The sequence below is a fragment of the Ursus americanus genome, chromosome 24 (assembly GCF_024610735.1).
Source record: "Ursus americanus isolate L20-20 chromosome 24, mUrsAme1.1.p, whole genome shotgun sequence".
Lineage (NCBI taxonomy): Eukaryota > Metazoa > Chordata > Mammalia > Carnivora > Ursidae > Ursus > Ursus americanus.
In genome coordinates this window covers 43064464-43091611 of record NC_142150.1, presented here as the reverse complement: position 1 = coordinate 43091611, position 27148 = coordinate 43064464, and the positions used below count along the sequence as shown (strand labels likewise).

Genomic DNA, 27148 nt, shown 5'->3' with positions numbered 1-27148 from the left:
TCAACTCTTTGAACAGAATCTTTTAATATTTGTCTCCACATATGTAAATAACATGCCTGCTTCGCTAATTTCTTGGCTTTTCGGTTTTGTCACCATCTCTTGTTTTTGTACCATGGAAGATGAGGGTTTGGCTGTTTCCTCCCCCCGCCCCCACAAGCACACACGCGCGCACACACACACACATTTCCCACACCCGACATCAGATATATGTGGTTAGATCAGTCGTAGTGTTTGTATTTCACAACTAGGAAAGCACTACTCACGGCTGGACCTTGATTAATTTCCTTTCCTGCATGTCTTCATCTTTCCCCTTGAGTTAAGAGTTGGTACTTAGCTTTCTATGCACACGACACTAATTTCACCCTAAACCGCGCTCTGGGTGTATAGCTGTCTTCCCACCATGCTCAGACCTGCTACACACTCGGTCCTGCCGGAGGAAGCCTTTCTCAGAGCCGTTCACCTGCCCCACTCTGGACGGTGCGGCTGCCAGGCCCGATGGACAGCTCTGACCCTGGACTCTCCCTCTGTCCCCACACCCGGGCTTTCTTCTCAAGTTTGAGTCCCTGGTTGCTGGGGCCCATTTGTCTCCTTCACTTGACTCACGCGTCATTTGGTGCGGCACAGCCTCCAGGAGCGTCCCGAGAGAGAGCGCGTGGAGATCGTCTTTCCAGAACCCCCAGCTCTAAACCCGCCAGAGTCTGTCCTCACTCCTAACGATTGTTTTGGATTGGATAGTTGGATTTCCAATTTCAGTTCAACTTCAAATGTTGAATTTTTCTTCAGAATTTTGAAGATCTTGCTGCATTTTCTTCTAGTGTCCAGTGCTGCTGTTGAAATGTTGACATTATTCTTGTTCTTGCTCCTTGTGTGAAACCTGTTTTATTCTTTCTGGAGCCTCATAGGGTCCTCTCTTTGTTCCCAGTGCTCTGGAGCTGACAGTGACGTCTTGCTTTGGGGCTCTCTCACCTCTTGTGCTGGGCTCTGGCAGCCCTTTTACTCTGCCAACACATGCCCTTTCGTTCTGAGAACTGTTTTTAAATTATCTTATGTCCTTCATTTTCAAAATTCTTATCTTTCCAGATCTCTAATTACATACATTTTGGACTTAGAAAATGAATCCTACGTTTTTCTTTCCCCTATTGTTTTTACTTCCCTTTTGGGAGGGGGGGACAGGGGTCCTAGCTTTCACATTTTCTGTTAAGATAATCCTCTCTGTAATTATTTTTTTATTTTCTGTTTTTTTTAAGTGTCGTTTTCTTGTTTCTTAATCTGTCCAAGGCTGTTGGTACCCCTGCTCCGCCCAGTTTCCTTTCCCTGAACATTCTGTTTCTTTAGGCCTCTGCCTTTCATGTCAGAAGGTTTCCTAAAATGTCTGTGGATCTCTGGCTGTCACTCCACTCACACTGAAGAAGGAGGCATAAGATGCCTGGGGACTCTTGGTGGTATGACTCAGCCATCTATTGGGAAGCCTCGCTGTGGGGCTCCTCTCTGTAATCTGTCTTGGGCTGGTCGGCACCCCCAGATAAGGCTTTTCCAACATGGTGCTAGGATTCTAGGGGCCAAGTAGAAGAAACCTGCCAGTCTCAATATTCACCTTTCCTCCTTTGGTTCATTGTGATACCCCTGCCCTCAATTATTTTGCCCCGAAAGTAATTTCAGTCTCTTGCCACAGTGGTGGAGAGGAGGAGGGTGCTGGAAAGGGGAGGAGCCTGGGAGCTCACTCCCTCCTAATTAGAATTTCAACCAGTTCTCTTCTCATCCCACCCTCCCCCACTCCACTTCCAGAGCAGCCTGGAACCACTGAGTCCAAGTCTTCAGAGCTGCTTTCTCGCTCTCTTCCGCTGGCGCAGTGTTTAGGGTTCTTCAGTCTGCTGTCCATAACTCTCTCCCCTCTGCTTTCCAGCCTCCGAATCTCTGTCATCGGTTCCTGCTTCTGTCCATCCCAGTGGCCAGGAAGCCTTAGGGGACACTCTCATATTTCGCCCTGTGCTTCAGAGAGGATGTGTCTCCACCCCTTCTCTGAAGTAGATTTGTGGAGAGGTTTCTTTTCAAGGACCCATGCTTTATATGGGGGGAAGGGGGGTGTCTCCGGTGCAACTGCCACCTTTGGTAGCCAGACTTTGGCTTCCTTCTGTCTCCTGCACGAGCAGGCTCTCGGTCACCAGGGACGGGCAGATGCCCCAGGACAACACTCGGCAGCTACCGAACTCTCCCCTTTTGGCTCACAGTTTCTTCTTTATTTCGCCTCTGATAATCTCTTTCCTCTTGGCTTGACATGCATTTTACAATATTATTTAAAAGAATTAAAATAATAAATATCAAAAGAATAATGTTTAGGAATTCTATAACAGTAAGGTTTCTACAGACATCCAATCTCCCACGTTGCCAGACATGGGCCCTCCTGGCCTCACGCAGCACTGCATGGGAGACAATCCCTGCGACCCCTTGAGACCAGTAGGTTAGATGCCACGACTTCCATTTTATAGCTCAAGACGCTGACTGACACATAACGTCTATCAGATAACACGGGGGCCCGGTGGCCACGCCGGTATTACACACCTGGATCTGAAGCTCTCTTCAATGACTCATGCTCTCGGGAGGGCGCAGGCGGTCTTCTCCAGTCGCACACGGGAGCTGTGGAGTGGCTGATGAGCTCCCGAAACCTCTCTGGGGTACAGGTTATAGGTAAGATGTTGGGAGTCCTTGCCTCAACACGGAATTTTTAAGTGAGTTGAGGACACTGTCTTGTCCCTGCCCATACTGAAACCACGTAAGGCACGGACTCTAAATGCCTCTTCTGTACAGCACGAGAGCACGTGTCTTAATAGGCATAATCGCTGATGGTTCTTCAGGGAAAACCCTTTCTGTCACCAGAATGACCTCCAGAATTCCAGGACACAGTGGACACACTCAGGGAGAGATTCTGCTAAAGAAGCCACTCTGTAGACTCTGAATTCACAAACAACCCTTTATTATACGAGACGATGACAGCAGTCGTTGGTACGTGGTTCTCGCACCATCCATCTTTTCCTCCACACGCCGACAGGGAGTGGAAGTAAGATCAAACCCAAGCCACGTTCGGCCTCCAGGCCCCGTTAGTTTTCACTCACAGTCAAGGTCTGGCCAAGAAGAGAACTCCCCTTCGGTTGAGTGGGTGGACTGGGACTGCGATGGTTGATGGTTTCTGCCCGCCACCTGGGGGTGCTCCTGGGAGAGTGTCGGTGGGCACGGGGCGGGGGCAGGAGACGATGGACAGCGATGGGCAGTATTTGAACTGGTTTCTCTTTCTCCTCTGTTGGTCACTGGAGAGCACCATCCCAGGTGTTGTAGTTTTCATAAAAAAGGAGAGCCATCTAGGGGAAAGTCGTGCCGAACTACAGCGTGCTGGCGGGCTCTCTTCCCGTGTGTTGCTAGCGCGGTCTGCTCACTGTGCCGCCCGCGCCTCTGACGCGCCGTGCTCTTGCTTCACAGGTACTGCGATTGCTTTGCCAGTGGGGACTTTTGCAACAACTGCAACTGTAATAATTGTTGTAACAATCTACGTCACGAAATCCAACGGTTCAAGGCCATCAAGGTAACAATTTTTCCACTAAATACATGCATTCTGAAAGTGTTTAAAGGTGCTTGAGATATGGGGCACCTGGGTGCCTCAGTCGGTTAAGTGTCTGACTCTTGGTTTCGGCTCAGGTCTCGATCTCAGGGTCATGAGATCGAGTCCCTCATCAGGCTCCGTGCTCAGCAGGGAGTCTACTTGAGGTTCTCCCTCTCCCTCTGCCCCTTTCCCTGCTCATGCTCTCTCTCTCTCTCTTTTTTTGCTCTCCTCTTTTTTTTTTTTTTTAATTTTAATGTATTATTTGTTTCAGGGACACAGGTCTGTGATTCATCAGTCTTACATAACAGCCAGCACTCACCACACATACCCTCCCCAATGCCCATCAGCCACCCTCCCCTCCCGCAACCCTCGGTTTGTTTCCTGAGATTAAGAGTTTCTTATGGTTTGTCTCCCTCTCTGGTTTCGTCTTGTTTCATTTTTTCCTCTCTTCCCCTGTAGATCCTCTGCCTTGTTTCTTAAATTCTGTATATCAGTGAGATCATATGATAATTGTCTTTCTCTGATTGACTTATTTCACTTGGCATAATACCCTCTAGTTCCATCCATGTCATTGCAAATGTCAAAATTTCACTTTTTGATGGCTGCATACTATTCCATTGTATGTTTATACACCCCACATCTTCTTTATCCATTCATCTGTTGATGGACATCTGAGCTCTTTCCATAGTTTGGCTATTGTGGACATTGCTGCTATAAACATTGGGGTGCAGGTGCCCCTTCGGATCACTACCTTGTATCTTTGGGGTAAATACGCAGTAGTGCAATTGCTGGGCCATAGGGTAGCTATAATTTCAACTTTTTGAGGAATCTCCATACTGTTTTCCAGAGTGGCTGCACCAGCTTGCATTCCCATTTTTCTCTCTCTTTAAAAATAAATTTTTTTTTCAAAAAGTGCTTCAGATATTCACAAAACTATCTCCAGAGACTCCCAACCAATTTCAATATTGGGAAAACCCAAAGTGTTGAGGAGTATACGATGAGAAGGACTCTGTTCCTGAAGGTGGAATATTGGCCCTTGACCAGAGAGCTGTCCGGAGTGTGGCAGCCATGTGGGATGGCTTCAGGGGTGCAGCACTGTCGGAAGGTTCTGATAGAAGAACGTGCAAATGTCCACTTTGTCCTGATATGGGGTTTAGAGATTTGGGTCCTATCATGTAGCAGATAAGCCCAAGCATGTAGAGTGCAGTCTGAGAGGTGTCGAAAGCCTGCTAGTCAGAGAACTGGGTGGAGGCTCTGAGCCACGACACGTGTCTAATTTCCGGGTGAGGGGAGAATCTGGACTTTCCTCAAGGGGCCATCAGCAGCTCCTGCAGCCCCACACTTGCAAAAGGCTACAGGAGCTCGCACTTTTCACCCCTTCCTGCAGGCACGAAACATCATCAGAGGAGGGAAGACAGGTAGGCGTGGGGTTGCCAGCCTGCTCTGGGGGCATATTTGGTGCCCCCAGTTTACAAAAGGAAACCAAGGGCCATCACATGTGGACTTGAGACTGTCAGGCTGTGTTATGGTTGGTCTGTTTTGTTTCTACAATAATTTAATTCCCCTCTTGAATTATAGATAAATCATTCAAAAATATCTTACCCATTTTGATACAGCCAGATCCATGGGACAGAAGAAAATTTGATGCCTCTAAACTTTAGTAGTGTAGCATTTTCTTTAGGCTTAAAGGGTATTGTCTACAATTATAAGCATATAAAGTTTTATTTTGAAAGTGTTGGAATTTTCAAGCATTGCTGGTAGGAACATAAGTTGGTACAACCGCTTGGGGAAATTGTTTGGCAGTAGTTTCTGAAGCTGAACCTTTGTAGGTGCTACGCCCCAGCGGTTTCATTCCTAAAAACGGAGACAACAGAAATGAGTGTATGTGTCCACTGCAGACACACACCGCAGCCCCACCCTGGAAACAGCCCCGTGTCCATTGGGGTGGAGTGTTCTCTCGTACAGTGGAATACTACACACCAGTGAAGAAAAAAGCGTGGCCACGGAGCGCTCCTCGCGGATGAGTCTCGAGGGCGTGGTGCTGGTGAAGGCAGCGGGCATCACAGGGCACACTGCAGGGGCCCACGCGCCGTGGAAGCAGTCGAGGTCAGCACAGTGGTTCCCACCCGGGCATGTTGATGGGGAGGAGTCTGGGGGAGCCTCTGGGGGCTGGACTACCCTCCAACCTGACCTGGGGGGGTTACACCGGGCACACTCCTGCTCCATTCCTCACGCTCCACCCCCGGATGGTGCACTCCCTGTCCCTCACCCTCAGTGAGAATAAGAACGTGCACACAGAGCAGCCTTGCTCCAGGCCCGTGCTGTCCGAAGGACCTTCCGCAGCAATGGGAAGTTCTGGTGTCGGGCGGCCCAGGTCCTAGCTGTTAACCTCTGCGGGGAGAGCAAAGCACAGAGGTGCTGCTGTGACTCCTGTGCTGCTCAAGTTGCTCGAATCACTTTGTTAATAAAAATATGTATGCATCTGTCTGTCTAGACAGATAGTGGAAGGATAGGTGAAAAGAGTTAAACAAGCCAGGATAAAAAGCTGAGCGTGTCGTGTGAGCAGGACACAGCCCAGTGGTTGAGCCTCTAGGCTGGGCGTGAGCACAGGGACTGGAGGTCGCATCCGTCACTCGCCATTTATTACTTCACCTCGCGGCCTCGATTTCTTCATCTGTGAGACAGAAGCAACGGTGGTATTTATTCCCCAAGGCTGCTGTGAGGGTTAAGGGCAAGAGTGCACATAAATCACATGGAACGTGCTTGGAACACGGTCAGCATTTAATACATGTGAGCTGTTAGCAGAGCACCACGACCCCAGCTGTCTCAGGAAAAGCACACGAGACATGCTGGAAAAGAAGTAGGTCACACGGACACAATCATTTTCTTTGCATCTTTAACATTCAGTTATTTTACAGTAAATATGTATGACTTTGAAACTCAGGGAAAAAAAGCAATGCCTTTCATGGTGTAAAGGAAGTAAAATGAAACAAGAAGGGGACGCACTTTCTGAACTATGGAAGGACACACTGCCTCATGTGGTTCTTCCTATTTTTATTATTTAAATTCAGTTAATTACCATATAGCGTATCACTAGTTTCAGAGGCAGAGGTCAGTGACTATCCGTTGCACATCACACCCCCTGCTCCTCCCATCACGTGCCCCCCTTAATGCCCATCCCCCACTTACCCATCCCCACCCCCTCCCCTCCAGCAACCCTCAGTGTGTTTCCTAGATTAAGAGTCTCTTCTGGTTTGTCTCCCTCTCTGATTTCATCTTATTTTATTTTTCTCTCCCTTCCCCTACGTCCATCTGTTTTGTTTCTTAAATTCCACGTGAGTAACATCATACGGTGTTTGTCTTTCTCTGACTGACTCATTTCTTTTAGCACAGGACCCTCTAGTCCCAGCCACGTCGTTGCACACGGTAAGAGTTTGTCCTTTCGACGGCTGCGTGATACTCCCTGGTGTCCTGCGGCTCTTCCTAAAGCAACAGATGGATTAACATGGCAAACAAACGAGATGCCATTCACTGAACCTAATTTTTACATAATAAGGTGCATTTTGATAGGATTTTGTGTTTTCTGTCCCAGGCATGTCTTGATAGAAACCCAGAAGCTTTCCAACCAAAGATTGGGAAAGGCAAGTTGGGGGATGTGAAGCCTCGCCACAACAAAGGCTGTAACTGCCGGCGCTCGGGCTGCCTCAAGAATTACTGTGAGTGCTATGAGGTGAGCCGCTCCCCAGGCCACGGGGCCCCGTGCGGACCTTGTCCCCAGGCTGGCGCACAGAGACCGGAGCGGACCGCGGGCCTTGCCGCCCGGCAGAGCGCGCCGCGGTGCAGAGCAGTTCCTGGGCCAGAGCGTCTGCCCGATTCTCACGAGCTCACTGGCAGTGGAGGGACTTGCTCTCCCCCTTCGTCTTCCCCCTCTTTTGTTGGTGTTGAAGGAAAGGGAAGGAGAGAGGAAGGAGCCCACAGGCCCCAGCAGTGAAGCAGCCGGGAAACCCTTCCTTGAAAGGCTCTCCTTCGGTTTGCTTGCGGTCTTTGCGGGGTACCTGTGAATTTTATTTTTAAAAGGTTGTCCCAGATGGTCAGGCTTGAGAAGAGTCCTCATAATTCCGGGGACACACGTTGGAAGCTCTTGAGTAAGCGGCCCAGCCATCCCCCTGCTAGGATTTTGAAAATGCGGTCAAAAGGAGTGCAGAATTAGAGAATTCCAGCAGTGAGTGGCACCCCCCAGCGGAGCAGGTCTCAAATGCACTCACAGTGTCTCTGCCTGCTCTTCCCCACTTTCCAGAGGCTGAGCCTGTGCCAGGCAGCAGCCGGCATGAGGTGCTGATCTCCTGTGGTCTCTAGAGTAGACTAGAAGTCCTGAAAAGCCTCCTGCTCCAAACACCCAGGGGGCAGAGTAAAACATAATAGATACCCTCTGATGAGCATCTCCAAGCTGAAGAGAACAGAGGGACATCCGTAGCAGCTGAGACCAAGTGGGAGCCATGGTTGTTGGCCAGGCCAACGTTCAGACGGCCCCTGTGGCCGGTGTGAGCAAGGGCTTGGGCCCCGGCTTGCCAGGCATGCTGCCTCGTGCCAAGAAGCCAAGTCCACCCACAAGCAAGCAGCAAGGGCCTCCCCTAGGACAGCCCCGCTAGGCGGGCCCTCGGTGGGTTTCAGACTCTCCCCCGCCACACGTTCCCTGCCACGGCTGAGCCGGCAGGACAGACCCGCCTCGGAGATGCTGGGGGCTCAGGTCCAGAACACTGCAGTGAAGCGAACACTGCACTCAGGCCAGCCCAGTGCAGTTCTGTTCACACTGCACGACGGTCTGTTAGGTGTGCAGTGGCATGAAGTCTAAAAAGCAAGGCAACACCTCTGTTAAATAGTACTGATCACCCTCCGATGATCTTGGTCACCATCACTAAGTACTGATCACCCTCTGATGATCTTGGTCACCCTCTGATGATCTTGGTCATCATCACTAAGTACCGATCACCCTCTGATGATCTTGGTCGTCATCACTAAGTACCGATCACCCTCTGATGATCTTGGTCGTCATCACTAAGTACTTATCACCCTCTGATGATCTTGGTCACCATCACTAAGTACCGATCACCCTCTGATGATCTTGGTCATCATCACAAAGTACCGATCACCCTCTGATGATCTTGGTCACCATCACTAAGTACTGATCACCCTCTGATGATCTTGGTCACCCTCTGATGATCTTGGTCACCATCACTAAGTACCGATCACCCTCTGATGGTCTTGGTCACCATCACTAAGTACCGATCACCGTCTGATGGTCTTGGTCACCATCACTAAGTACCGATCATCCTCTGATGATCTTGGTCATCATCACTAAGTACCGATCACCGTCTGATGGTCTTGGTCACCATCACTAAGTACCGATCACCCTCTGATGATCTTGGTCGTCATCACTAAGTACCGATCACCCTCTGATGATCTTGGTCATCATCACTAAGTACCGATCATCCTCTGATGATCTTGGTCGTCATCACTAAGTACTGATCACCCTCTGATGATCTTGGTCGCCATCGCTGGGCACAGATCAAATTTGCAATATTGAGAGCATTATCAAACGTGACACAGAGACACGAAGCGAGCTAAGACCATTGGAAAACCTGTGTCAATGGGCTTGTTGGACGCAGGGTGGCCACAGACCCCCTGTGTGTGAAAACACAGTATCTATCAAGCGCAATGAAGGGGGGTGAGTTGACACCTGCAGGTTGGGATCCTAGGACCCGTTTCCGGTCAGGGACAATGCTCCGACCCCTCCCTCTGCTTAGGACTCATGCCTGCACTCACACGCCAGCCTTCCAAACCCCCTCCCCATGTTTGTGTGAAAATTGTGGATCACACACACACCCACACACATAAACAAAGAGTTATTTAAGGTCCAAATAGAATGTGTTGTTTTTTGATGAATTATAGGACAGTCTAATTTTATTGAAGCGTTTTATGTTACCAGGCCAAAATTATGTGTTCTTCTATTTGCAAATGCATTGGTTGCAAAAATTATGAAGAAAGCCCAGAACGGAAAACCCTAATGAACATGCCCAACTATATGGAAATTGGAGGGTTTGAAGGCAATCTTCATTTGTCACCAACTAAATTCTCAGGACTACCAAAATTCAGACAAGATAGGTAGGTACTGTGAACCAGCCCTCCAGAGAGGGGAACAGAGGTTAATTTGAGGAGAGTTAGTCTATACACTGGGAAGAAAGTGTGTGTGTCTATGGGGGGTGCGAGGGATGGGGGGAAGGGGACAGCCCCCCGTGCTTCTGCGGGGCCTCTGCTGCCGAGACCGCTCCGTCCCGTCTGTCCTCAGGGACAGAGCTCCCCACGTTGAGTATAAGCAGAGGTGCCCCGCAGGGATGGCCGACAGGTCAGTGCTCTCGGGCAGCGAGGGCGTGATCTCCAGACAGCGGGTACGTGACCCAGTGCTTACCATGCGAGCTGACAGGCTGCCTGCTGCGCTCCCTCCTAACAGGATGATGGATGGCACACTAGGTGGACTAAGCTGAGGCCATGTTGTAATCCTAGCAGGTCTCAAAGGTTGAGTGATAATTTTACTATACATCGGACTAGATTTATCCATTTAAAAAAAATTCCTTTCAATTCGATGCCATGAGCGATATCCTGATAAAGTACCAGATATCATGAATTCATAAAATTTTGAAAAGCCAGTTCATGCTAATTTGGTCAGAGACATCAGAGGTACTCATCACGTGACCTGCGGAGGTCTTTATCAGTAAAAATTTACCAAACACGGTTTCATCGTCTCTGAAAGGGTGAGCGAAGATGTTCTGTCCTGGCATCGGGACGCCTAGTGTCCAACCGAATGTAGGGTGGAGTCTGGCCTCAAAATGTTATGACTCTCCTTGACCTGAGGGCGGCCCTGTTTCTTCATCTTCAACAAAAGTCATTGTGAGTTGTCTGTAGAGAGAGATTTTAACCAATTCCAAGTCCTGTGTCTATTTTCATCATCCAACACTTGTCAGGACTTCCGGAAGTTTTCCTGAACTCCTGCACTTCGGGCCTACCTGGGCGGCCGTCTAGCTGAGCCACCATGGCCCCTCGAGCGCAGTGGGGGCGTGGCCCGTCTTGCACGATAGAGTACCTGGTTCAGGGCTCCACGGGCATTCGGAGGGAGGCCGTGCCGACAGCACCCCTCCACGGGGGCGAGTCCTCAGAGCCGTTGGCCTCCTGGCGCTCCAGGTGCCCCTGGGGGTGGTGGGGCCGGCAGCCAGGGTGCGGGCTTTCCCGAGCGCCCGCATTCTGCCCGGAGCTCCGAGCAGGCGGCTCGCCGCACCTCTAGGGCCTGTCTTATCTGAGATTCCTGCTTCTACCCCTGCTCAGCCCCTGGGCTGGACGCTGTCGCCCGGAGCCTCTGAGTGGTACGGTGGGTCTGCCTTTGAAAATCTCTAGAATCTGCCACGAGATGGGTGTCAAGAAGCAGACAGCTTCCTCTAAAAGCAACCCTTCCTATGGTCACGGTTTCCAGTATTAGGAAGATAACATTAGGTTCCGCTGGTGACGTTCTTTAAAACACCCGTTGACTCTGTGAGGTATTTCAACGTGGCGCTGAGGACGCGGCCTGTAACCGCTCTGTTTCTGCCAGGCGCTCTTCGTCGTGCATCTCCTGGGAGGTGGTGGAGGCCACGTGCGCCTGCCTGCTGGCCCAGGGCGAAGAGGCCGAGAAGGAGCACTGCTCGGAGTGCCTGGCGGAGCAGATGATCCTGGAGGAATTCGGGAGGTGCCTGTCACAGATTCTCCGTATTGAGTTTAAGTCCAAAGGGTTGAAAGTTGAGTGGAGCTCAGTGCAGTGAGGTCTGAAGGCCGTAGATTTTGTTTCAGTTTTCTGAGGGAAAGAAAGCCGTAGTTTAGACAGGCCCTTTGAGGAACACGAGGCCGGGTCCGGTCAACGGCTGGGTCGCCAAGGTCAGGCTTTCCCTCCGCGTCGGGGTGCCGGGGGTTTCCTCAGAGCGGGTGAGGGTCTTGGCGATCACAAGCCCCCCTTGTGAGGACGTGCGGGACACCGCTGACCGTTGCTGTCTGGCCCTGGGAGAACCGTGGGCACGCACGTAGCGGGCTGGAGGGTGGGAGCAGGCCCTGGAGCGATGACAGTCCCTTGCCACGGACCTCACCCTGTCTGGGAGGTTTTCCTCGGGAGGCTTCTCTGCTGAAAAGCCGTAATGATTTTTCACTAAAATTATTTTGAAATAAATTCTCCGGATGGGCTGCTAAGATACAATGTAAAATCTCCCGAGAAGTACCGAGTACCTTGAGGAATTCCTGAGAGTGGACTTTTTCCCAGAGTCCCACAGATTCTCGGTCTCCCCTCGCGCCACCATGAAACCCGGGCGGCGGGCTCGTGGCTATGACTGAAAGTGATCTCGTTTCTTATGTGTTTTCATTTGAATGTGGAAAAGCTCTATTGTCCAATTAACTTCTCCCTAATTACTGTTCTAATATTATTATTGTTTGTTAAAATATGGTTAACTAGTTGTCAGAAACCAGCAGGTAAGATTAGTTATTAAGTTGACTCTCTTTTGGTTCTTTTGGAAAAGCAAAGAGGATTAAAAATTTCAAATGTCCTGCGTTGTCATCATTAACTTAGTGACTGAGAACATAGTCGCCGCGTTTCTGTGCTTAGAGTAGCGTCGGCCCCTTGGGGCCCGTTTCGGAAGCTCGCTTCCCGGCCAGCGCTGTCAGCGCGGAGCCCAGCGGCCGCGGGCGTTAGTGGAGCTGGACCTGGAACAGCAAGTTCAGTCGGGGAACCACAGAGGGGGAGAAAATCCTTACTTCTTCACCATTTCTCTCCCCCTTTGGCTCCTTCGGATGGAGACTGGTGGCGGCAAGCCGGGCGCAGAGCCCAGCACCGGGTGGTGGCGGGGCTGTGCCCAGGTTGGGTGCCCCGTTGCCCGGGGCGCTTCTGGTCCCACGTGCATCTGCCCGAGGAGCCCCGTCCACGGCACCCTGGGGGCTGGGGGGGGGCCTGAAACAGGGCCTTGTGACCCCTTCCTGGGGGGCGGCCTTCCCTCTGCGTCTCCCCTGAAGTGCTGCCAATGGCAATACAAGTAACTTAAAATTTTCTGGGAGCCACACATTTTAAAGAGTGAAAAGGAGTAGGTGAAATTTATTTAATAATCTTTTTTTTTTTTTTTTAAGATTTATTTATTTATTTATTTAACAGAGACAGCCAGCGAGAGAGGGAACACAGCAGGGGGAGTGGGAGAGGAAGAAGCAGGCTCATAGTGGAGGAGCCTGATGTGGGGCTCGATCCCGTAACGCTGGGATCACGCCCTGAGCCGAAGGCAGGTGCTTAACCGCTGTGCCACCCAGGCGCCCCTAATAATTTTTTATCTACTGTCATTTTGACACATAATCAAAGTAAAAATGATTGAGATATTCCACATTCTTTTGTACGTACCAAATCTTTGGAATCCAGCGTGTGTTTTACACTCCCATCTCGGCGCACACCAGGCACGTTGTAGGGGCTCGGGAGCCGCAGGGCACAGGTGTGGAGGGAGGCAAAGGGAGCACTGTTCTCCAGAACTATTCGGAGGCAAAGAGCTGCCTCGAAAGGCCCTGAAGCCAGGTGTGGCCCACCTGCAGAGCCCGGAGAATGTCCTGGCCAGGGAGGAAGGAGAGCAGCTGCCCTGGGGTCGGGCACCCGCCTGACCCAGGAACTGCCCGGAGCCCAGGTTCATGTGGGGTGAGGGACCAACGGTGCTGGGCCAGGAGACTCCGGCTGCGGCCGGGGATACTGAGCCAAAGCCTGAAAATTAGGGAAAGGGCACGACCCCTGGAGAGTTTCTCGCCAGGGAAAATTTAGTAACCCCATACAGCTTTTGGAAAATTCAGTATGAGGAGTGAGAGCAGAGTAGAGCTGTGTAGCAAGCCGGTGTAACGCCCAGAGGTGAGAGCTGCATATGATGACTAAAAAGATATAAAAGGAGCTCTTTTGTTGCTGGAAAGAGCCCATGCCATTTTAAACCTCTATAAAAATAAACAGAGCATGTCCCTACTTCTGGTGTTACTGTGCTAAGTGAACCCTCTCTGTCTCTATGCTGTGTCTACATCTGTGATTAGGGCGAGACTATCTGTTGGGTTTTCAGGGGGCTTTTTGGTTTTATTTTTCCCCAAATGCAGCTTAGCTTAAACCTTGCCTATTCAAGAATCTGAGAAAAAGTCATAACAAACAACATGCAGAAGGAAAGCTGTTTCTCCCCTCAGAACACGTTGACACGACACACGTGGCATTTCCCCTCCACCAGTCAAGTCTCCATTTCTCTGGACACCCACTGGGTGTCCTGTTATTACTTCATTCATTCTGACACTGCCTGGAGCGGATGTCGGGTTACCCAAGGGAAGGGCTCAGTCCCCCAGACTGCCCCCAACCTCAGGCACCCACTGCAAGTACTGGGCCCCCAGGTGAACCCACACACTTCTGTGTGACTTGGCTGCAGCTGGCGGTCCCCAGGACCCCGCCTCGGGTCTGAGAAGCTGCCATAGCCGCTCACAGAGCTCAGGGAGACACTTCACTTACTGCTACCGACCTATTACAAAGGCTGTTAAAGGGTCATAGGAGCAGCCGGGTGAAGAAGTGCATGGGGCAAAGTTCAGGGGTGCACTCTGTCCCTGGGAAGCTGGGGGTGCCACCCTCCTGGCAGATCACCAACCCAGAGACCCCGAACCCTGTGTTTTAGGGATTTGTACGGAGGCTTCCTGTCATAGGCACAATCAAGTATCAACTCAATCTCCAGCCCCTCTCCCTTCCCCCGAGCACGTGGCTGGGTCTTTCTGGTAACCAACCCCCAGCAGGAGCCCACCCAGAGTCGCCTCATTAGAATAAAAGACACTCTAACGACCCAAGAAATTACAAGGGTTTTAGGAGCTCTGTCAGGTGCCAGTGCAGAGACCACATGTTTCTGTTACACATGCTGAAAATTTTCTCTCCTCTCAGTTAACCATGAGCTTGTCAACAATACAGAAAACACGGGAACCTATGACACATCCTGGAGAGAGAACCTTCTGTTGCCTGGAAAACAGCAGCAGGAACCTGTCTATGGTCCTCCTCTTGGCTCTGAAGCTCGTCATCCTTTTACAAAACGCTGCACTAATTACCTGAAGTCCTACCGAGGTTGGTCAAATTCCAGTGGGATGCAGCTTTCAACAACAATAGACAAGTGTTGCATGGGCTAGGCTAGAGTACTGGTTTAGGGAGCGGAAGATGGAAGTTTCTTCTAAGATGAAGATGGTGCCGGGGGAATCAGTTTGGGGAAAAGACGGGCAAGGGCGCTCTCCCTCGTCTCCCTCTGTCTGCCTACAGAGGACCCTGGGTGCGGGTGGGCAGGGGTGAAGTGGGACAGCAGCATCACACTGTCAGCCTTCTGGAGTTTGGCCCATCCCATAGGCGTGAAGCTGTATCTCGTTTTCAGTTGTGATTCCCTGATGACGTACGATGTGGCTCATCTTTTCATGTGCTTTCTTGCCTTCTGCATATCTTCCTAGTGAGGTGTCTTGTCCAGGTCTTTGGCCCAACACTGGCATGTTCATTTTCCTATTGCTGAGTTTTAAGAGTTCTTTGTATATTTTGGATAACAGTCCTTTATCAGATATGTATTTTGCAAATATTTTCTCCCAGTCAGTGGCTTGTCTTGTCATTCTCTCAATAGTGGCTGTTGCAGAACAGAAGTCTTAAATTGTGATGCAGTCCAGCTCATCGATTACTCTTCCATGGATCATGACCTTGGTGTTGCATCTGAAAAGTCGCTGCCATGCTCGAGCCATCTAGATCTCTATGTTATAGGAGCTTAAGTGTTGCATTTTATATTTGTGTAAATGATCTACTTCGAGTTAATTTTTGTGAAGTGTGTAAGATCTGGGTCTGGATTCCTTTTTTTTTTTTTTTTTGAATGTGAATGTCCAGCTGTGCCAGCAGCATTTCTTGAAAAAACTGTTTTTGCTCCATTGTGTTGCCTTTGCTCCTTTGTCACAGATCAGCTAGCAGTATTTATGTAGGTTTATTTCTGGGCTTTCTATTCCATTCCATTGATCTATTTGTCTATTCTTTTGCCAATACCACAGTGTCCTGATTATAGCTTTGTGGTAAGTCTTAAAGTCGGCTAGTTGTCAGTCCTTCAACTTTGTTCTTTTTCTTCAATATTGTGTTGGATATTCTAGGTCTTTTGCCTCTCCATATAAACTTTGGAGTCTGTTTTGGATGCCCACAAAATAACTTTCAGAGATTTTAATTGGGATTGCATTAATTCTGTAGATCAAGTTTGGACATCTTGAAAATGGACATCTTGAAAATATTGAGTCTTCCTATCCATGAACATGGAGTATTTCTCCAATTATTTAGTTCTTTGATTTCTGTCGTCAGAGTTTGTAGTTTTCCCTATATAGATCTTGTACATATTTTTTTAGATTTTATAGCTACGTATTTCATTTTGGAGGTGCTGACATAAATGGTATCATATTTAATTTCAAACTTCACTTGTTTGTTGGTGTTATACAGGAAAGCAATTAACTTTTGGTTATTTTTGAAGATTTATTTATTACTTGAGAGAGAGAGAGCGCAGGGGGAGGGGCCAAGGGAGAGGGAGAGAGAGAATCTCGAGCGGACTCCCCACTGAGTGTGGAATGTGGGGCGGGGCTCAGTTTCACAACCTTGAGATCCTGACCTGAGCAGGAACCAAGATTTGTCCACCCAACTGACTGAGCCACCCAGGCACTTATAAAAGCAATTAACTTTTGTATGTTAACCTTGTATCCTGCAACCTTGCTGTGATGACTTTTTAGTTTCAGGAGTTTTTGTTGTTGTTGATTTTCTGGTTTCCTACATAGAGAGTCATGTCATCTGCAAACAGACAGTTTTATTTCTTCTTCCCAATCTGTATGCCTTTTATTTCCTTGTCTTCTTGCGTTAGTTAGGACTTCAACCACAATGTTCCCAAGGATGTCCCCGTGCCATCCTTGCTTTGTTCCTGATCTTAGCAGGAAAGTTTTGGTTTCTAATAAGTATGATGTTAGCTATAGGGTTTTTTGGTAGATGTTCTATATCAAGTTGAGGAAGATTTCCTCTATTCCCAGTTTGCTGAAAATTATCATAAATAGGTGAGAGATTTTGCCAAATGCCTTTTCTGTATCTACTGATATGATCACGTGATTTTTCCTCTTTAGCCTGTTAATGTTATGATTACATTAATTGACTTTTGAATGTTGAACCAAACTTGCTACCTGGTTAAATTCCATTTGCTTGTGGTGTGTAATTCTCTTTATATGTTATTGGGTTTGATTTGCTAATATTTTGTTGAGGATTTTACATCTGTATTTATGAGAGATATTGGTCTGTAATTTTCTTGTAATGTCTCTGGTTTTGTTATTAGGGTACTGCTAGCCTCATAGAATGAGTTAGGATATATTCCCTCTGCTTCTATCTTTTGGAAGAGATTATAAAGAATTGGAATAATTTTTTCCTTAAATATTTAGTAGAACTCACTTGTGAACATATCGGGGCCCTAAAATATATTTTAATAGCTTAAAAAACTATACTTTTTGTTTTGAGATCATTGTAGATTCACAGGCATTTGTAATAAATGATACAGAGAGATGCTGTATGCCCTTTATCCAGTTTTCCCTAATGGTAACATCTTGTGTGCTATCACAACCAGGATGCTACATTGATACGGTCAAGATGCAGAACACTGTCATCACTTCAAGGAACCCTATCTCTAAGTCACCCTTTAGAGCCACACTCATCGTCCTCTTTCCCCACCCCTTTCTAACCCTTGGGAGCCACTGACCTAGTCTCCATTTCTACGCCTCTGTCATTTCAGAACTCTGTATAAGTGGGATCATACAGTGTATAACTTCCTAGGATTTTGTTCACTCGGAAGAATGGCGATTCATCTGGGTTGGTGCATGTCAGCAGTCTGTCACTTTGACTTGCTGAGTGGTAGGTGTGTGGTGTGGGTGGTGGCAGTTTAACCATCCATTGAAGGACGTTGGGGCTGTCTCTAGTTTTTTGCTATTATAAATAAACCTTCTGTGAACATCTGTGAGCAGGTTGTTGTGTGAAGGTGAGTTCTCATTCATCTGGGTTAAATGCCCAGGAGTACAATTGCTGGGTCGAATGGTACCTGCATGTTTCATTTTCAGAGGAACTGCCAAGCTGTGTTCCAGAGCGGCTGTACCATTTCATGTTCCCACCAGCCGCGGATGCGTGACCTCCCTTCTCGGCATTCTCGCTAGCGTCTGGTGGCATTGCTTTATTTTAGCTGCTCCGATAGGTGTTTAGTGGAATCTCACTGTGGTTTTAATTTTTATCCCCCTAATGACTGACAGTGTTGAACATAGTTTCATGTGCTTATTTTCCATCTGTTCATCATCTTCAGTGAAATGTTTGTTCCTGTATTTTGCCCATTTTTTTTAAAGATTTTATTTATTTATTTGACAGAGAGAGACAGCCAGCGAGAGAGGGAACACAAGCAGGGGGAGTGGGAGAGGAAGAAGCAGGCTCATAGCGGAGGAGCCTGATGTGGGGCTCGATCCCATAACGCCGGGATCACGCCCTGAGCCGAAGGCAGACGCTCAACGACTGCGCCCCCCAGGCGCCCCATGCCCATTTTTTAAATCGGATTATTTGTTTTCTTTACTGCTGAGTTTTGAGAGTCCTTTATATGCTTCAGAGAAACATATCCTTGGTGGGATATCCCTTGATGGGACATGTGGTTTGCAGATATTTTCTCTTATTTTAGCTTAGCTTGTCTTTCCCCCCTCTTCCTTGATAAGAATTGCATTAACCCTTATACCAAGTTGGAGTGAGTCAGCCTCTTTACTCTGTTGAGAAGACAAAAAAGGAAACCCAGAACTCACCACTGTATCATCCTTGGGGCCTGAGGTCTGCCCTCTTCTTGACCATTCGGAGTCTTATGCTTGCTTTATGCAATACATCCAGGGCTGTACTTAGCAAGAGGACCAGGGAGAATGACATCTCGTCTGTCTTCCTGAAAGCAGAAGCAGCAACCTTTTCTTTAAAAGTTGGATCAGAGGTGGTCAGGCTTTCTGCTTTCTAGAGCCATCTCAGTTTGTACCATGGGTAAAATAGGGTAAAATCCAGGCTGTAAAATGGAGCACAGAACCTCTCGTTTTGCAGTGTGTTAAAAACCAAAGTTCATGGGCTGCACGTCAGAGTGACCAGCTTTGATCCCTTGTGTCGGAGGCTCTGCGCCTGCACTAGGGCTTCCTTAGCCCCCACACCTCTCCCCGTCCTCCTCCTCCAAGCACCTCCAGAGCAAGGCTCTCTCCTCCTCAGGCTCGGGGCAGACACGGCGAGGGGCTCCCCGGCCCCGGCCCTAGACTGTAGAAGGAGGGTTTGGTCAGCTTTCGTGACGGCGTGTTCCTGGCATGGAGACAGCTGCCTCTTCGAGGAGGGAAATAACCTCGAATTCTCGTTCCTCTCACACTCAGCTGGTCATCTGGGTGGTTGTCAGGACTGTCTGTGAATTCTTCACTTCCCCTCACGGCTGGCAAACTTTTTCCCTTGAAAATGCTGCCACTGGCACCGCTGACTGAGGCAGCCCGGCTGTAGCCAGTTCCGACGGCCTTGTCCCTGGGAACTAGAGTGTCCTCCCCCGAGGCCCCCGAGGACTGGCCCTTCATCCAGCACGATGTTGGGCAGCCCAGGGTGCGACAACCTCTCTCAGTGAGTCACGTCCGTCCGTTCCCCGGGAAGGAGCCGAGGTGCGGGCCCTGAGCCGCAGCAGCAGCGGGCCCTTGTTGGGAGGGCAGGTGCGGGCGCACCCAGCTCTCCCGAACCACGCGCTGGAGAGCGGCCCGCGGAGCCGTGTTCGGACATTAGAGAATTCGATGTGAGGGAGGGAAACGGAGGCTGCTGAGGGCCGGTGAGGTCCGGTGTGGCCCTGAGCTGGGAGAGGGTAACCTGGGTCTGAGCAGGGCGAGGGAACTGTGGAACCACATGGGTGCGGCTAGAGCCTTGGAGCCCAGCTTCACGTCCAGGGAATGGCTGGCTTCACAGAGTGGGGAGAGGGGCACCAGGGCTCTGGTCCCTGCCATCGGGGCTGGGATCAGTGGCCTGGAAGCACGTCTTTTGGTGGCAATTCTCATGCTCGGTGGCACATGGCGGTCACCTGGGGCAACGTTAAAGACACGGTGGGCCTCCAGACTCGGCGTGCTATGGTCTGTGGGCCACCGGGGACCCCCAGGGGTGCTGACGTGGGCCAGGGGTCAGAGCCACTGCTGGCGGTCCAGCCCCGGGAAGGCGCCCCTCCCGCACCGCACCTGGCAAAGGCATAAAGCTCCGAGTTCCGTGCGATGCAACAGAAGGGCTTGGCCTTTCGGCCTGTTTTCTCTCCGGATGTTCGGGTGTGATCTCTCTGGTTCTGCTCTGCCGAGTCTGCGGTGCCGTCCCCACAGACAGCAACCACTTAGCACAGCTCTCCTGACCTCCAAGGTCACTGAGATGCGGGGACACTTAGTTCCCGGCCCGGCCACGCGGGTTTTACCGCTGCCTTCTGTCAGCCCCTAGCTGGCCCTGGGCCTGCCCTCCGGTGAGGTCTTCCCCCTCGCTTCTCACCCTCACGAGCACCACGTAGCTCCCTCGCTACTGTGCTGAGGGCTGCGTTAGGGTTTCTGCTTCCATCTTTCTAAGGTATCAGCCCCCTGCGGGCAGGGCTTCTGTCCAACCCGGTTTTGCTTGTTTCGATAACGATCTCCCGTCGTGGTTGCGTTTGACCCCCTGACGACTGAGTTACGGGCCGCAGCCGGCGTCTCAGACCCGCTGTGCAGGGTAGGATGTGGATTTAAAACTGTCGTCTGCTGCACGTGATTATGACGCAGCTTTAGCTGGTAACACGCACTGGGGGCGGTGGTGACAGACACGGAAGGAAAGGACAACCGAAAGCCATTGCTCTTTTTTATTTTGCTGCTCAGAAGAATTACCAAAGGGGGGAAAGTCTTAACCACAAAACCCTAACGACACAGCATCAGAGCAGAGGGGACAGGACTGGTCACTCTACGTAAGTTGGCACAAGGTTTTCTGTCGGGTTCAAGTTTGACCTTAGGCGACACGGCACAGAGGAACGCGCCCGGAGCATCGTCAGGGCTGCTCCCCGTCCTCCGCGGAGACCTCGGCTGGCAGGTCGGGCAGGTGCTCCAGGGCCCCGGCCTCTGCAACGAAGGAGTGTGCTTAGTAGATCCCAAACGTCAGCAGCAGGGACAGTGACAGCGCTCGTCCTCCCGGGGGTCTCCCAGGACCAGCCCCGAAATGGAGGGCATCACTTGCCATATCCCACCGCCTGATGATTCAAGTCTCCCACTTACTATGAGTTTGAAGCTGTCAGAGTATAATTCCTGTTTGAGTAATAAACATTGGTATCTCCGAGTGAAAGAAGTTCCGTGTTACAAAATTCAAAACAGAGCAAACTAAAAAACAAGTGCCTGGGAGAATGGATCCGCCCCTTTGCAGGAAAAGTCGCCTGCGGATTTTCCCGGCAGAGCTCCGAGCTCCCTGCAGGCTCGGCGGGGTTCCAACACAGCGAACTTGCTTACGGGTTTTGAGATTTCTATGTCGTCCTCCACAGTCTCCGTCCCCATGGACGGCTCCAGGGAAGAAGGCGCAGGCCTTGACCTCCTCCCTCCCACACCGTCCTGAACTCCCTCAACCAAGGCAATGGGTCCAGCCAGCAAAGAGCATGGATCAAAACAGAACCCAAGAATCAGTCTCGACTCTACCAAACTCACAACAAGATAGTTAAGTGCAAAACTCGACAAACAGAGGTCTCTCCTAGAGAATCCAAGCACCCCCTCCCCTGGGGTCCCCTGTCCCAGTCTCCCTGTGCTCTGCTCCCTGGGCACTGCAGCCGGCCTCTGTCCTGACCGCTCTCTGTTGCCCGGATGACAAGTGCCATGCAGAGGTCCTGGGTAGAAACAGACCCACAGGGAGGCCTCGCCATTTGTGGTATCCACGGAAGATACCAGATCTAGGATGGAGACTGCTGAGATGGGCGTGCAGCCTGCTCTGCGGGGAGGCTGCATAAGCAAAAGTCGGAATCTGAAATACAGGTCAGTGGACCACGCTTACGAGACGTGGAGTAAGACGGCCTACGAGGAACTGCGGCCCTGGAATGTCTAGCACTTGTTACCCTTCCAGGAAGTACAGCTCCAGTGGAGGGTATGGGACGGGAGGCCCTCTCTCTCCCTGGTTCCCCTGCAGCTCTGATGACCCTTTCCACAGCCACTGTTGGGGCCAGCAGCAATCCCAGCCCCTCGGCAGCTCTCCCACCCAACAGCGGTGACTTGAGGCATGGGAGTGGATGGTAGGTTACTTCCCAGGAGAATTCTACAGAATTCTTTTTTGACAAGCTTTTTATGTGGGCAGGGTTCTAAGAGGTGACATTTAAAATCAGTAATATTTCACATACCTTTGAGATGCAAGAAAGTCAGAAACTCGATTATCGTGCGCATAGCAGCATTCTCGGACAGCGGCCTGGCAAAGCCCCCTAGAAAACAGAATTGGCGTCTACCTCCTGCCACACGGTGCTGTGGATTTCCCAGCCCCACCTGTGGAGGGCTGGCATCTGGAAGCCCCTGGACTGGCCACGGCCCCTCCCCAGGGCCTTGCTTAGCATAGCGGTCAAGGCCAGACTCTTCTGAGGCCTTGAGCCTAGTGACTCTGGCTCTGTGGCCACCCTGGGCACTGTCGCTGGGTCCTGGGCTTGTACTTCTGGCAGATGTGGCCGGGCCAGGCTCAGGTCGGGGGGCAGGAGCTGGATACCCCACCGCCATGGGTGCCCTGGGAGGCGAGCGGCAGTGAAGTGACCCAGGCACGCTCACCTGGCCTTACTTCATCTTCAGGTGGGAGTTCCCGTTTGCCGGTGAGGCCAGACTTCTCGTGAAATGATCTGTGGTTGTCAATGGCATCTGTTTGCAAATGAAATGAGAGGAAAGCACCTGACCTCCTCGTTACTATAATGACACCCTCCCACCTCCAAAGGACACAGTGGGTGCTGATGATCGAAGCGCACACCCGCCTGGACTGTAACAAGTCACAGTAGTGTGCCAGGGCCAGAGGCATGGTCCCCCATGGGTGCTGGGACTCTGCCAGAGGAAGGAGCCCGCCCAGTCAGGAGGGGAGCGAGAGGGAGCACGGCGCCTGGTGGAGCTGGCCAGGCCCTGGGGAGTGCGGCCCAGTGCAGCGAGGGGAGTGTCGAGGAGGTCCCAGGGGTGCTGGCGTCTGACCTGGGTGCCTCTCGGGGAGACCACAGGGGTTGGGGTCCTATGGCCCTGAAAACGGGGGCCACTGAAGAATTGAAGTTCAGACGAATCAGACTTACTTTTCAAGACCATTCTGGCAGCTGTGTGGGAAGTGGACTGGAGCCAGCCCGCCAGCCAGAGACAGACAAGCCAGCCGGAGAGAGGGGGAGAGGAAGGGAGGCAAGCAGGGGGGCCGAGTGCGTGTGCACCTGCGCGTGCTCGTGCCTGCGTCGGCTGGTGTGAAAGGAGGGAATCGTGACGGCTAGCGGAGCGGTTCCTTGAGAAACTCGGCACGAAAGCATGAGGCCCTAACCCAGTGGCCGGGCAGGGAGCGAAGCACCCGATTTGGGGTGTTTAGGGGGTGAAGGAGAAGAGGCCACGAGGACAGGGTCAGGGTGGCTCGGGGCTTGTGGCTGCTCGCCTGGTGGGCTGGCATCTGCAAGGCTAGGCCAAAGGACACCGACTCCTCTCCCCGGAGCCGGAGTTCGGGGCACGGCACTCGGCAAGAAGAACCATGATCCTTGCCACGCGCCTCGAGTGCGGTCACACCCCCGAGGTGCGCGGCAGCTGCTAGAGCGTGTCCCACACTGACGACACTGGCGCCTTGTAAAGCTACTGACAACCTCGTCTAGGTGCGCGGCCTCTGCTGACCCAGCTGGACTGTGACAGTAAAAAGAGCTGTTCCTAACTCAAGATGCATGTCCTCTTGAATGTATTTTCAATATCCCAGAGTAACGTAAGTATCTTCGCTAAAGGGTTCCTTCCTTTTTATGGGCCAGAAGCACAGAGACGAGATGCTGTCTGAGTGACAGGGCTCAGGGTTACAAAGGGTTCGGGAAAACGTGCGCCCTTTGTGCCTATGTGCCCCTCCTGCCGGCGAGGCTATGGCACGCACAGCGACAGGCCTGTGTGGGGCCCGCCCTCTGACTGAGCCTGAGACCAGAGCACCCAGAGGGCCTGCTGTGGCCCTGGCTGGGCTCTGTCATCTCTGTGCCTGTGTTTCTCGAAGCGTCCTCCCGGTGATCAGAGACAACCGTCTGCAGTGGGACAAAGTCTGTGTTCAGTGAGGGATTAAGAACTCGTCCCCGTGCTGGTTTAAACGCACCGTTCTTCCCAGTTACGCTGGTGGGAATGGAATATGACCTACATGTTGTTTGCCTCCTTTCCTGGTGCAGAAGACAGTAAATAAATAGGGGAGGTTTTGGGTTTTTTTTTAGGATTGATGGCTGTCCCCAAACCAACCATACCTGCAAATTTGAAAGCTACAAGTGTGTAAGCGATTGGAGAGGAAAGTAAAAGGTCTCCCCTTGTCCCCTCCTCTAGGATAATTAACACCTGAAGGTGCCACGGCAGACAGAGGATGGTCAGGAAGCAGAGTGGGGGCAAGGAGCGGCGAGGGGGAGGCATCCACACCCACAGCCTGCGGGGTCCCAGAGCTGCCCCCTTTGGGGCCTGGGTCACCTGGAGGCGTAAGCTGTCTGCACACCGTCTCCCCATTTCCTGCTGCCTCCTGCCCCTACTACGAATTCCGCAGCCTGTCTGCGTGCCGCTGCCACCCTGGGGCATCTCTGAGGTCCCTGGCACCTCTAGGTCCACTGGGCTCTCTGCATCAGGAAAGCACTAAAGTCACGCTCTGTCCAGCCAGTGTCAAATCAAGGACAGGACACCGAGCACTAGTTCCCGCCAGGCTGGCAAGGTCTGGGAATGGATGGCTGCAGGTGAAACCACACACTCCAGTTCTGCACGCACGCACACTTGCACGCACACTCGCATGCCCCCACCCCACCCCGGCTACACGTTCTAGCTGGTAGATTCGTGGCACAGAGTTAAGGCCCAGCGTGGCCTGGAATGCTGATGGACTATTACAAGTCGGCAAAAATGTCCTCCCATTCCACGCCACCCAGATTTGAACTTTTGAAGCAGAGAAAGTGCTAATGAGGGCGATCGGGGGTGCAGGCCCCTTCTGGGAACATCCCAGGACTCGGATCAGCTGACCCTTTTCCACATAAGGCCCCTGGTGAGGCGTGTGGGCGCCTCCTGCCTCTCCACGGGGTCAGATGCAAGACCCTGCCCCAGCCCCGGCCCAGACTCAGTCCTGCCCAGTGAGACCTTCACGCGTTCGTCACCTGACTCCACCAACCCACGCCTGCAGGCCCCAGGCCCGCCCTTCTCGCCACTCCCCTCCTACCGTAGGCATTTCGGTCATTCGGTAATGATCCAAGTCCCGCTCTGTGCTGCACAGACGCCTGAGCAAGAACGAGCCAGGCTGGGAGGGGCACAGACGGGGGGGGGGGGGGTCAGGGGACCCAGGAATTTGTCCCCTGCTGCGAGGCCTGCGGTGGGGCACGGGAAAGGGGGCCGCCTATGGATGTGGCAAGTACTTGAACCCACGGATCCCTAACCTCCATGCAAAGCCATCCTGCTCAGGGTCTCATGGAGCCCCCCCCCCGCCCAGTGCCCTTGATCTAACCCCGGAATAGGAGTGTATCAGAAAGGGCAGGGCTCACACAGACGCTACAAGAGCAGCTTTGGCTCTGAGGGGCCCACGTGTCACTTACGGGGACCGAGAAGGTAGCCAGCACTGTTCAGGGTCCAGCCTCTCTTTTCCTTCACCTGAAATAGGAGAAAAGGGTCATGCCGGGGATAGGCAGCATCTGGCCCACATCAGACAGGCACAGAATTTATGTCACAAAAGCACTTTTTTTTATATACTCTTCACAGAATAGGCCAAGTGATGTAAACTGTTAAACCAGGTCTGCAGGAAAGGAAGTTCACCAGGCTTTACAGGCAAGACATGAGCATTTGAATAATGCATACACTTCCGGGGCTGCAAGAAATTCCAGCTCTGCCCCAAATAAGCTCTGTTTGACCTGAAAACAGGACTGCTTGCTTTTCCAAATAATTCACTCTAGAGCCACAACCCCCAAACACGTGGGGCACCCACTTGCTTCTAAGCCATGTTGAGGACACACGTGGTTGAGGGCACCTGCGGGTAACAGGGCTCCCTCCCCGGGTAACTGACTAATGGATGGAATGAAATGAGATTTGCTGGTAACTCGTCTAAGGAGTTAAGCACGGGAGCCTCCAGGTTCTCCTGGTTTATAGCCAGGTCATGCGTTGGCGGAGACCCCGGGCCCGGCGGATCCGGGAGCGTCTCAGCGCGACCCCGGCCCGGGCTGGAGGATCCCGGCCTCCCCAAGCCACCCCCTGGCGGCCCGCCCGCGGCGCACGACCGTTTGCGCGCACCCTCCTCCGGTCCGCGTCCGTGCGATCGCCCCCCTTAGCCCGGGGACACGCGCCCCGCACTCACCGGTAACCCGAGCCCCGGGGTGGCGGAAAGGGCCGCGGCGAGCAGCAGCCAGGCGAGCAGGAGGGCGCAGCCGCCGGGCATCTGCAAGGGAAGGCGCGGAACGGGCGTGGGGCGGCCGGCCGGTCCCCGGGCGCACGTCGGGCCGAGACTCGGACGCCGCTGCCGGGGGCTGGAGCGACGGCAGGCGCCAGGGAGATGCCGACCGAGCGTCGTGCGACGCCCCCGCGGCCGAGCCCGGGCAGAGGCCGGGAGCGAGGGGCCCCGGGGACGTCCAGCCGCGGGCAGGGCGCGGAGCGGCGGGAGGAAGGGTCCTCCTCCCGTTGGGGCCCCCAGGGCGCGCCGTACCTTGAGCGGTGGCGGCGGGTCCCGGGGCGGCGGCGGGACCGGGCGGCGGGGCTCCCGAGGTGGCGGCGGGGCTCCCGAGGTGGCGGCGGGTCCGGGGCGGCAGCGGTCCCGGGCGTCCGGTCCGGTCCGTCGGGTCTGGCGGGGCCGGGGCGCTCACCACATGGCGGGGCCTCAGGACCACGGGGAGGAAGCAGGCGGCTGGGCTCCCTCGACGTGTCGGCTGCCCCGAGCTGCCGCCGCTATTTATGCGGTGCGTCCGGAGCCGCGCGCCGCGTCACCGGGCTCAGTGCCCGCCTCCCGCGCCCGCGCCGCCCGCGCCCCCGCCGAGCAGAGCCCGAGCCCGGCGAGAGTGACTGGAGCGGGGCTCCTACGGGGGCGGCCGCGCAGTGGTCCTGAGCACCAATGGAGGTGCGGGGGCGGCGGAGAGACGCCAAACCCCGCGGGGGAGCTCCCGTCACCCCTGCAGTCTCATAACCCCTGCAGAGAGGTCTCATCACCCCTGCAGGGAATTCTCATCACCTCTGCAGATAGCCCCGCCCACCCCTCGGAGAGCCCGCATCACCCCCACAGAGCCCCCATCACCCCTGCAGAGTTCTCAT

General features: G+C 52.5%; 2 protein-coding genes across 4 annotated transcripts in view; one reads left to right on the top strand and one right to left on the bottom strand.

Moving 5' to 3' along the window:
* The window catches only part of TESMIN (testis expressed metallothionein like protein), a 41057-nt gene extending 28181 nt beyond the window's left edge, over nucleotides 1–12876 (top strand). The window contains exons 4-7 of one of the 2 annotated variants that reach the window (XM_045775890.2): nucleotides 3472–3574; nucleotides 7185–7322; nucleotides 9579–9754; nucleotides 11232–12876. In XM_045775890.2, the coding sequence (XP_045631846.1) occupies nucleotides 3472–3574; nucleotides 7185–7322; nucleotides 9579–9754; nucleotides 11232–11439 (625 nt within the window). In that variant the 3' untranslated portion in view covers nucleotides 11440–12876. Of the gene's footprint in view, nucleotides 1–3471; nucleotides 3575–7184; nucleotides 8872–9578; nucleotides 9755–11231 lie in introns of those variants that run through there. The other variant, XM_045775889.2, reaches the window with a different exon arrangement.
* A 7666-nt stretch (nucleotides 12877–20542) lies between these two features.
* GAL (galanin and GMAP prepropeptide) lies at nucleotides 20543–26757 on the bottom strand. Of its 2 annotated transcripts, XM_087855091.1 has the most exons (7): nucleotides 26550–26757; nucleotides 26205–26285; nucleotides 25453–25507; nucleotides 25083–25160; nucleotides 22475–22561; nucleotides 22063–22140; nucleotides 20543–20809 (listed from the first exon to the last, which is right to left on the bottom strand). In XM_087855091.1, exons 2-7 carry the CDS (start codon nucleotides 26283–26285, stop codon nucleotides 20739–20741), a joined length of 450 nt encoding a protein of 149 aa, XP_087711217.1. In that variant the 5' UTR covers nucleotides 26550–26757; the 3' UTR covers nucleotides 20543–20738. The 2 variants fall into 2 exon arrangements, with proteins under 2 accessions (XP_087711217.1, XP_045631887.1); XM_045775931.2 differs by lacking the exon at nucleotides 25083–25160.
* Between the last annotated feature and the right edge of the window lie 391 nt (nucleotides 26758–27148).

Excerpts from the sequence above, each read along its gene's own strand:
- GAL (XM_087855091.1), bottom strand. The coding sequence starts at position 26,285 with ATGCCCGGCGGCTGCGCCCTCCTGCTCGCCTGGCTGCTGCTCGCCGCG. Across the intron at positions 22,562-25,082 it reads GAATGACCGAAATGCCTACG|ATGCCATTGACAACCACAGA; the intron begins GTAGGAGGGGAG and ends ATTTGCAAACAG. Across the intron at positions 20,810-22,062 it reads GACTTTCTTGCATCTCAAAG|AGGCCGGGGCCCTGGAGCAC; the intron begins GTATGTGAAATA and ends CCTTCGTTGCAG.